The 11,504-nt window shown below is 38.1% G+C and overlaps 1 protein-coding gene across 6 annotated transcripts in view; it reads left to right on the plus strand.

The window, feature by feature from the left end:
* The first annotated feature begins 5,872 nt into the window (after nt 1-5,872).
* Nucleotides 5,873-11,504, plus strand: part of LOC121899844 (E3 ubiquitin-protein ligase rnf213-alpha-like) — a 54,399-nt gene continuing 48,767 nt past the window's right edge. For 2 of the 6 annotated variants that reach the window (XM_042415563.1, XM_042415568.1), the window contains exons 1-3: nt 6,087-6,359; nt 8,745-8,921; nt 9,465-9,516. In XM_042415563.1, the coding sequence (XP_042271497.1) occupies nt 8,864-8,921; nt 9,465-9,516 (110 nt within the window). In that variant the 5' untranslated portion in view covers nt 6,087-6,359; nt 8,745-8,863. Of the gene's footprint in view, nt 6,039-6,083; nt 6,360-8,744; nt 8,922-9,464; nt 9,517-9,717; nt 11,296-11,504 lie in introns of those variants that run through there. The other 4 variants (XM_042415566.1, XM_042415567.1, XM_042415562.1 and 1 more) reach the window with 3 other exon arrangements.

The following is an 11,504-nucleotide window of genomic DNA, read 5'->3' on the forward strand; positions in this document are numbered from 1 at the left end:
CTGTTATCAGGCTAAAATAACCCTGTCAGTTCTCATCCAGCTGATTTGGTTATTTGAAGGCAGTTTGAGAATTGATTTGTTAATCCTGGATGAAGTTATCTTGAATAATGAAGGCTGACTGAGTAGGTTGAAAGAATGATCAGTGCTCATATGATTGCCTATGTGCTGATCATGTGATTACTGTTAATTGAGGCAGGTGTGTTGGGAACCCTCCCAGCATGCACTGGGGCAATAGATTAATGGACATGAATCTGATTTTATGTGTGTTCCTGCATAGTTACTGCTGTTATTTTGTCCTACATTGTGCTCCACGTTTCTACTCTTTCCACACTTTCCTTACACACAATGAAACCTTTTAAAAAACTTAAGAAAATATGTTTAGCTGCATAAACAACTTTCAGTGAGTTCTGCAGTTAATTATTTAATAAGTTTTAGTGTTCAAATGTCAAATTAAATGCCGTATGATGTGTCTCCATTTGCTCTTTAACATCTGTTAGGTGAGTTTATGTCTTTTTTCTCAGAGTATCCCAAACTAGTCTGCAAACTTTTATTTAGTTGTATATTTTATGACATCTTCAAAGAACCAAAAAAATTCAGACTCATGTTAAATTGTCAGCGTTTTAATCTGAATAAATCAGTTATTCAGATACGAAGAATGGGGCACAGGTTAGACTACACTTTGAGTGCACCGAGTGAGATATTTTTCATTTAACATTTAATTTATTTTATTTATTAGGACATCACACATATATCAACATTTCTGTGAATGTGCCAGTGTTAGCCAGCAGGCTAATTTTCAACTGCAGTCCTTTGGCGAGTTGTTTTAAAAACCTCACCTTTTTCTGCTTCTATATGGAAGTCCAGGACTGAAAATATTACAGTGAAATAGAATCTAATCAAACTGGAAAATTAAATATTTCCATTTGTATGTTTATTATGTGTGAGAGTAAAAATCCAATTTGATTTCAGGTTTGAACAGTTACTCAACAAAATATTGCCAAATGAAAATGAAACTGAATGTAAAATTGACTTTATTTACAGTACCAGTCAAATGTTTGGACACACCTTCACGTTCACTTGAATGAGAAAATATGTCCAAACTTTTGAAAGGTACTGTATGTTTTCAAATTGGTAGACAACATGTAACCTAAACTTGAAAATAAAATTGCAAACTGGACTTTTAAATTGAGAGGATGAAGTAACCCAGCGTTCAAACAAAGCCCAAACAAATGATTGACCTTTCTGATTTAGATCTTGAGATGTTTTACTGGAAAAATGAAAAAAAAGGCACTAGATAAAAAGTCAGGGGATCAATAACCTAATTAGGATTCATCCTGTGGGGATCTGAATATTTCTGTAAAATTTAATGGCAATTGAGTTGTTGAAATATTTCAGGGTAGACCAAAGTGTTGGACCGACTGACATTGGTAAACCTGAAGCCACGCCTTGAGCATAGCTAAAACAGTGTGGCATTGTGTTGGAGATGATGGATTACCTACTTCAAATGACTTTCACATCTAGTTGATTTATCCAGGTAACGGAAGTGAAATCAGTTACTGTTTGGCAGGAAATCGAGCCATAAACATGTTTGTATCACGCTTGTAAAGTGTCATATGACAGCTTAATGTTCTAAATTCTTCTAACATGAATCAACAACTAAATACTTCAACAGCAATCATTTTCATCTGTGACTGTGGGTTAATGCTACAAGTCATGGCAAAGAGTGTCGAGCTGTCAGGAATGCTTGGTGTTATTGGAACGTTTCAACTTCCACTGTGCCAGACCCCAACGTGTTTGTATTGAGCAACATGTGATTTGTGTGTGGTTTGTACTTGAAACATTCTTTGTGATTCATGGAGATGACTAAAGCGGTTGAGGGCCCATTTCAGGAATTCGTAGAAAAAAGCGTCAGACAGAAACTTTTTAAGGTGACTTACTTTCAACTTCATTTCTATGAATGTTTGAGATTCCACTGTGAGCTTTGAGAGCTAATGAAGCCTGGCACACAAGTTAAGTTTTTAAATTCTGTTTCACTTTCACATTGATAGAGTGCCTGAGTGCTGGGAATGTGACTTTGTGTGGGCACTATTGCTTAAAAATAGAACAGATATCAAAGAAAACCTTATCGTAGATCTTACAACATTATGCAGAACTTACGTATTATCACTCTGGGTTTACAGGAATATGTTTAATCTGTAGCTAGAACACTGTAATGTTGTTTGATTGTGCTACTGTTATATATAATTGTAAATCATTGTATATATATTTTAGAACATCAAGCCTTAAAGGAATAGTTTGACATTTTGGGAATAGCTAGGTAGATAGATAGTAACCTCATGGTGACGACAAGAAAACCAGAAGGTCACTTCTCCTGGCCAATAAATAGTCCTGTACATAAACTCCATAAAACCACAGTTTATTTTTACACTTTTGTTTGTGCAAATGAGATATAACATGTTAATCAGTGAGCTTTAGAGGTGTTGCTAAGTGGATTTGGTTACCTTTGGACACCTTCATTCACTATGATTATGTGAAGAGGAAAGTTATTATTTAAATAAAATTAAGAAAATCAAACACCCCAAATCTTAAATGTACTGTAAAATGATCAAGTGGTTCAATGGATACAATAGGGGGAGGGGTATGTTTGTGTGGGTGTTTTTTCAAATGTCCTCACAGGGATGTAAAGATGGATTTTGTAACCTTTGGACAGCAGCAGTCACCATAAATATGTGAAAAGGAAAGATCTCTTAAAGATACCCCTCCAAAGGGACACCATGGTGCCACTCTTCATTTCATTAGTGACTGGGTTAAAATAATTTCTAGAATTTAAAAAGTCAATACAGGGTTTAGTTTGAGTTTAAGATTTGGGTTTTGGGAGTAGTATCACTCAGGTGTAAATGAAGAGAATAGAAATCCTCATGAGTATTGGTAGATGTGCTTGAGTCCCACTGACCTGCTCCACTGGGCCTGGTGACGTAGTTTCAAAGTGTAGGTGGGTTCCATACAGCGCTCATGGAGGATGTAGGGCAAAATGAGAGTACAAAAAGTGAGAGAGAGAGTGTGTGTCTACGGTTGCTTTGTAAAAAAAAAACAACAAAAAAAAAACACCCACACAAACACACTGACAATTTCACACATGCAACCACAAAACCTCACCGGGCCTACAGCTTTTCATGGTTATACATTAACTGTTGAATGAAAACAGACAAAAGCATTTCGGTTAATATTTTTTTGCAAAGCAGGTTTGTTACGGTTGTGCATGTATGTCTGGTATGGGGAAACATTACACTCTAATGTTACCCCATATTTACTTAATAACGTGAACATCAAATTCACACCAACATATTTCAATTGAACAAATCATTTTTGTTTATTACTCTCTATTTTATGCTTTAGCTATGTATTAGTTCTGTTTCCTTGCCTATTTAAGATTGTGTCTTTTTTCTTGACTTAAGTCTGTTACTAACAATATAGTATGTTGCTTTTCAAACTACAAGCCTGTTTCCTTCTTAATATTTTGGTGCTACAACAACCATATAGTCCCAAAGGGTTAATAATATTTCTTTTTTGGCAAGGGTAGAACATTTGCTCTGTGATTCTATAATAAACAAGGAAAGTACAATGAAATTTCAACTAATGTGTCTTGTTAAAAAAGCACAACCCTCAAATCAAGGTTTCCAACCATTTTCCAGCTTGGATATAAAAAAAGTAAATTGTTTGGCGGATTTTTTCTTACTCTCTAAATGCAATATTAATTTCACTCTTGAGTGTTTGGTTGTATTGTAAATGTTATCACAAAGACAAACTTAATTTTAGGAAAGGACATGATTTGAGAGCCACAGGTTCAGCCATTTATGTGTCTTGAATGTGTTAAAAGGTGATTGAAACTTCTGCATTTGAATGTGGGAGTGCAACAGGTTGATCTTCCACATCCGTACAGAAACTCTGCAGCTGCTCAGCAGTACAGTGGCTCTCAGTGGTTGACATTGCCACCTCACAAGCAGGCTCTGGGTCCTGATCCTTTCTAAGTAGGACTTTTTCTGTTCTTCCCATGTCTGTGCGGGTTTTCTCTGGGCACCCAGGTGTCCTCCCACAGTACAAAGACATGCAAGTCAGGTGATTTGAATATTTAAAATTGTCCATATACCTGTTATAAATGTTCCCTAGATAGTGTTTTTACTGCTTATTCAGGCAGTCTCCTAGATTCAACTTGCCTTTATCATTGTCAACAATTCTTTATGACTTGTAACTTGTCCTGAATGACTATGACTATGACTAAACTTGAAAAATTACAAATGCTCTAGCAATGGACAAATATATTGTGTTTTATGGTATGTTCATGAATTATTATCTCCTCATAAATTTCTTGCAGTTATAATTGATAACTCTCATTTATGCCTCATTTTGTGAAAAAAAACAACACACACAAACTAAAGCTGAAATATTTTCTAAAAAGAGGCTTGGCTCTGCTTTTGACCTTGACTACACGGATGTACTACAATTATGCATCTTCATGCTCTTCTCCCATCTACCTGGCACCTTGTGACAATGTGAGGGACTGATAGTCATTTACTCTAATTCTATTTGGACTCATTTTATTGGAATTGTGAATATTTGATTGACAACCATTGCACGTATCGCACACTCAGCCATAGGATGGGGAATCTCTGTCCATTTGCCCCTTATGTGCAAAGCATTTGTTTTGTTATGTGTTGTTTATTATAGTTTTAAGGAACTTTTCTTCTTAGAAAGGTTGAGTAAGGAAGCATTACTGTTTAAGTTTGGGCACTCTAGCCTATATCATGAAGCACTAACAGTAAAGCCCAAGGTGACATCTTTAAACTGCTTGTTTTGTCCTATCAAAACTCCAAAAACCCATGATGATATGACAAATAATCAAATCCACACATTTAAGAAGCTGGAACCAGCAAATGTTGACTGATTATTTATTCTTTTGACTGACCAATCAATTAATGTATTAATTGTTTCATTTCTAGACGTAGACATTATTGAACACAACTACATTAAAAATGTACAATGGGAAACATTCTCAACAAGTAATGAACAATATCAAAAATAAATAAAAAATCTAATTGAGCACTAGTTCTCCAAGTGTATAATTTCAAGCCCTGTATAATAGTCTTATAATATTCATGTAGGGATTTATAGGCAACTTGTAGTGTTTAGCGATTTTACAATAAGCTTGACACGTTTCATATTCTTAAATCTAATTTCTATAGTAAACAAAGTATTTTAAAACATTTCTTCACAGTGACTTCAGTGTTGAATTGATACAAAATGAATTTGCCAAACAGGTAACTCCCAATCTGAAAAATGAAGCCAATGCGGAAGTGACTTAAACTTGCATTCTCTCTAGCGGCCACTAGGGGCGACTCCACTGGCTCCAAAAAGAAGTCTGATTGTATGGAAGTCTATGAGAAAATGACCTTACTTCTCAGTTGATTTATTACCTCAGTAAACAGTTTCCTAATGGGTTTATGGTCTCATTTGCTAGTTTCAAGTCTTCTTTAATACAACATGATTTTCATTTAGTAAATTATGGTCCCATTTAATTTAAATTTGACGATAAAGCAGGGTATGCTTTAGGGCGTGGCTACATTATGATTGACAAGTCGCTACCATGGCGACAACGTTGGTGAGGTAACGTAACCATTGCACAACCCCAGGCTTCAGAGTATAGATGTAGCCGTATAGCCGATGCTTTATCAGTGTGTTTTCAGTTTATGAAAGTTAATTGTAACGTTTTGGTGGCCTAAGAAGTCTTTTTTCAGCGTTTGGTTGTACTAAAAGACCCTCTCAGGAGTCGGATGTTCAGTTTTTCCAATGGTTTTAAGGCTGGTTTTCGCTAGCGAAAATTAGCATTAGCACAGTTAACCATAGACTGTAAATGCACCATGTTAACCAAGCTAGCAGCTAGCGTTAGGCTCAACTCCACCCTCTCGTCAAAATATGGTCCCTTCTCGTCACTTCTGGCTCCAAAACTCGAGGTTTCTAAATAGGAGTCCACGAACCAATGGGTGATGTCATGGTGGATACGTCCATCTTTTTTTTTTTTTTTTTTTTTTTTTACGGTCTATGGAATTAACCCACATTTATTTTAGTTTTAAATTATAATTTCATAGCATGCGTTCTGTTGTAGGTCAACAGTGACATCAGTAGGCCGATGATGACAGGGACTTTCAGGCTGTCTTGTTCAGTGGATGTTAGACATTAACTTGCCAGGAGCCCAACGGCATGAACCGGCGCAAGCGCAAACGGAGCAACATTCAGACCACCACTGTTATCGACCGTTACTGACAGTTTACCTCCTTGAGACTACAAGCTATACTCACTTGCAGGTATTTATCGATTTTACTCAGCACTTTTAACTGTTGTTATTTAGCTGCCTTAATGCTAACCACCGACGGGGTTACATTAATATTACAGGTCATAGCCAGACCCTAGAATGAGTGCTAACTGAACACATTTAAAGGTATAATATGTAATTATTCCACATTAAAATGTCTAAAAACAACTAGACCTATGTTATATATTTTGTTGAGTTGTGTACCTACATTATCCTAAATGTTTCCAACAATTCTCAAACCTAGAGAAATGACGGACCGTTCATTTGGTCGCATGTCAATGGCGTCATACCTCCTCTACCAAAGAGTAAACACGCACATGATACATACAGCGGTGCTGTGTTTGTCCGCTACAATGGCGTCTACCAAAGAGTAATTTACACACATACAAGATAGTACATCTGCATTGTGGTTGTTCTACAGAAACTGTTATAAATTGACTTTTATTCAGTTTTAAGCCACATTTTCATGATAAATTTAAGTCGCATTTAACTGTATCTTTTAGCCAGAAGAAGGATTTTAGTCGTTGGACGTCTGGATCTTAAGTTATCAGAGAAATAAACTGGGCAAATGGAGCTCGGCTAACAGCCTCTCCAGGAAGTCTGGTGGTCACCAAACACCTCTGCGGGTAATTTGGCTCCCGGTAAAAACATCCTGAATGATTAACACTGGAGTAATCCTATCCCGGTGAAGCTGGTTATTTAACAACAAAGACAACAACTCCCATGATCCCTTGCTACTTCACACCGACATCACACTCCATCTTTTGTTATTGTTTTGATTGAGAGACCCCTAGTGGCTGAAATTACATATTGTGCGTTTAACTTAAGTACACTGACAGTGAAAGCAGAGATGTCAGCACGGTCAGCAGCAGTCGCTCCCTCCAACGGATGAAGGTAGTTTGTGTGAATGTGGAAGTTAATTAGTCTCTAAACACTTGTCTGAAATTAATTAGGATACAGGCTTTGCGAAAATTTAACATGAATATGAAGGCTTCTGTCCGACCTCCACAGTCTGTGTGTGAAAGTGCTGTGTGGAGAAGCTAATTTAACCTAGCGGGAATGACTTGCTATGTTATGATTTAAGTCATCAAACTGCATTTCCTGCATTTTAACCAGAATAAAAGAATAATATAAGCTAATAAAAAAAAAATCGGAAACACATGATACATTAAACGTAGTACCAAGCTAGCAAGAGATCAGAGAGGTGGCAGCTCACCAGGCGGGAAGATGCTTTAAAGGACCAGTGTGTAGAATTTAGTGGCATCTAGCAGAACAGACTTAGCAGAAATGGAATATAATATTCATAAGTATGTCTTAATTAGTGTATAATCACCTGAAAATAAGAATCAATGTGTTTTCATTACGTTAGAATGAGCCCTTTATATCTATATAGGGAGCGGGTCCTCTTCCACGGAGGCTGCCGTGTTGCACCACCATGTTTCTACATAAGCCCAGAACGGACAAACCAAACACTGGCTCTAGAGAGGGCCTTTCGTATATTTCGCGAGTTTCGCAGCCACTGTAGATTCTCCCACATGCTTGGAGGGGGAGGGCGAGGGGAGGTGTATTCTTTTGCTTGCAATCTGCAACTTCACTACTAGATGCCACTAAATCTTACACACTGGTCCTTTAAGTAGGGGAGGACTTCCAATTGAATGTAAAATGAGTGATGTCATTGTATTATTGTTTAACTGTATAGCACATTCTACATCACAGCCACTCTCTAGACTGTCTGCCATAAGCTACACACATAGCATGAAGCACCTCTAATGAATGCAAACTTAAGCGCAATTTTTTTCATAAACTAATTCACATGACAAGAGCTTTTCGTGGTTCACATTTGGATGTAGAAGCATAACCATTACCAGCCTGTTAATGCCTGTAAACAGTGGTTAAATCAAAACTAGTTTGAGCGCTGTCCTTGGTACTGAAGATGTCTCCCTTTGTCATTCAAATTAAAGTCCAAACGCAACCCATTTTCTCCAGAACTCTTGGGTTTGCCATTATTCTTGAAATCCATTGTTGGAATAGCAAACGGAGACCACCACAGGCAAATAATTTCGCATATCTGAAATATGCCCTTCCAAAGGTGTCGTAAGATGATTAATGGGAGAGCAAAGAAGAAAAAAACACATCTGTTTTCATTTTTTGGACTTTTCCTCTTATCTTTGATATTTGGTCAAATATTGGATGATTTGAACATTTATTGAAATGAAGCCATATGAGAAGTTAAGAGAGAAAAATCACTATTTGGTGGAGCTGTTAACAACTCATAGACATCTGAAATGTGACCCTGACTACACAGTGCTTTTTCTAAGATGTCAAAAAGGTTGGAAACCACTGGTTTAATCTTTAACAATGTGTTGTATTTTAAAAGCTTGTTAGGGACCGCCTGATGCCGCCCACCACTTTGGCTTCAGCACTGGCTGTGCGGCTGGGAGGTCCCTGGCCAGAGGGAGAGCATTTACCGGGCAGCACGTCACCAAAAAGCACAGCATGAGAGGCAATTGCTCCAGGGGTGATGGCCACAATACAGCTGCTTTTCAGCAAAGAAGTAAGTAACGTTAAGAGCACCGAACTCCATTGGAAAAAAAATGACAATTTAACGTACCAATGATTGGTAAGGGTTAGCTTGTTAACTACTCAAGTTAAATTTTTACTGAAACAAGTCCACATTTACCTACAAAATAAGTGCCGAATTAAATAGTGGCTCCTAACGTTACTTTATTTGTAAATTATCATCGACGTTGCTTGCCTTACACCTTCAAACAAGGCCTATTTTAAATTGTGTACTTTTATATGGGAGTTTGGTATGAGCGTTGTTAACTCAGAGACTGTTCATTTGGGCCGTGGTTTCAGCACTTTCAGCAGACCTGTCCCCAGCGTTTCAGAGTAGGGAATACTGCTTATTCTTCCACAATTTTGAAACCTGACTTTATATACTTGGTGATTTTTTTAATTATTCAAATTTGGCTGGGTGATTAATAACACATTTTTCTGTGGTGTGACAAACTCAGAACATGTATTTATTATTGCTTTGCATGGACTTTAAAGAGTGGTATCTCCCTCCTTAAATGTCGATTCCCTTGGTTTGCAGGACCTATAGCAGACCAGCACTTGACCAGTACAGTCCAAGTCCAACAGCACAGGTAGGTACAGAACCAGCATAACTCAGGTTAGTCCCACCCATGACCTCTGAACTCTGTATTTTAGTCTGTGACATGGTCACATGACGTTCTTTACACAAACCTTAGGAGGAAAATTAAAATGTTATCACAAAAACACCTTTGATGATACCACATGGTGCTGGATAAGAAGTAAAAAATATAACAGTTTATCTTTTTCCTTAGTGTTTGTGTAGGCAAATGCTACGCTAGGTGACAAATGGAGCTAAACTCAGGTAAGTAGCAGCACATGGACACCGTAAATTACTTTTTATGAGTATATGCACCAAGATCAGCTGCCACATCAAGACTGTACCAACACAGTGAATTTTAGTCCACCTTGAAAATAAGTCGAAGCATCTGCACACTTATCTTCATTGAATTTCGGCACAAGATAATTGTGCAGATGCTTTCTCATTTACTATGTATTTTGTTTTTTGATCATTCTTTATAGTCGCTAATAATTGCGTCTTTTTTTAAGCAAAAATCCCAAACAAACAAGATTTGCTGTTTTTTTGTCTTGTATGGTAGCAAAGTGAATATCTTAACAACATGTCTAAAGCATAGTGTGAGCAGCATGTTTAGCAGAGCAGCAGTAGCAGCAAGTGCTTTGTCTGTGTGTCTACACTGAAGGCGTTCAGGTGCAGTGTTGAGCGTCGGTCACCCATGTTTTGGAAGTGCTCAGAGCCCAATACACAATTACTGTAGTTATGATATTATAGACTTGAAGCCTAACACTGTGTCTACACTAAAAGCCTCTCAGCCGCGTTTTTCAGTCATCTGTGATTGGTTAACATAGAATTGTAGTGTTCTGTCAGATGGGCGTGACACAGATGACTGAAAAATGTGGCTGAGACGCTTTCAGTGTAGACATGGTGTAGGGTTTGGACTGCTGGTTGGACCAAACAAGCAATTTTAGACATCACCTTGCATTCTCCAAAAAAAAATTCTCAAAAAAATTGAGAAAATAATCATCAGATTAATTATAATACAAATGATAATTAGTTGCACCCCTAGTTCCAGCACCTTCTTAATTTGTAGCTGATAAAATTAGTCCACCTTGGCACTGCTCTTTTTTTGTCACCTCACTCTGGCAGTCCTGCCTCCAAAAATTACAACATAACTCCAGCAGTAAACACTTTCTCCTGGTTGTCCAGGAGAAAGTCAGAAAACACTGGGTGACTGACTTCCTTCACTGTTATCTGTCCCTGGAACAGTAGGCATCTGCCCAGCTGAAGAGCTTTCAAGCAAAAAAAACCAAAAAAAACACTGAATCTCTACCAGCTTCAGGGTCTGTGACCACTGACCTCTGACCTCCATGTGGACTGGTGAGTGTGTGGAATCTCCCTTTGGTGGTAAATACAGTATCGCAGATAAAACACCACAGACCACAGATACTAAAGCAAGATTATTCAAACCTTCACCTGGTTCTGTCATTTCAATTAAAGTGATAAAAATATGCCTTGGAAGGAATAGCATTTCTGTGAACTGAATGGAGACAGAGAGAAAGATGCAGAGTGTGGGGAGAAATGTTTTCCTGGCAGGCTGGGATTAGATGCAGTTCCATAAATATGTTGGGCAGCTTGGTATACTTTGTGCCCAGTGGTAAAAATAGGCCTTCTTCCCGAGGGAAGTGATGACGTCTGCAGGCTGCCTGCATCAGCAGCCACAAGTCGGCTTCATCCTCATGCTGGAAGAGGCAGAGAAACAAAGTGTGGGGGGAGCATCAATGATCACCATGGCAACACATGCAGAGTGACGCAGGTAAAAGCAATAGAAAGGAAGAGAGGTAGTGATTGGCTGGCAACTGCGGCGATGTGTGTATGTGTGTGTGGCAGAGATGTGTGGGTGGTAAAGAAGAGGAGGAGGGACTCAGTAGCCCAGCACTGAGATTAGCCCCCACATCTCCAACACACACACACACACACACACACACACACACACACACACACACACACACACACACACACACA

The sequence above is a fragment of the Thunnus maccoyii genome, chromosome 7 (assembly GCF_910596095.1).
Source record: "Thunnus maccoyii chromosome 7, fThuMac1.1, whole genome shotgun sequence".
Classification (NCBI taxonomy): domain Eukaryota; kingdom Metazoa; phylum Chordata; class Actinopteri; order Scombriformes; family Scombridae; genus Thunnus; species Thunnus maccoyii.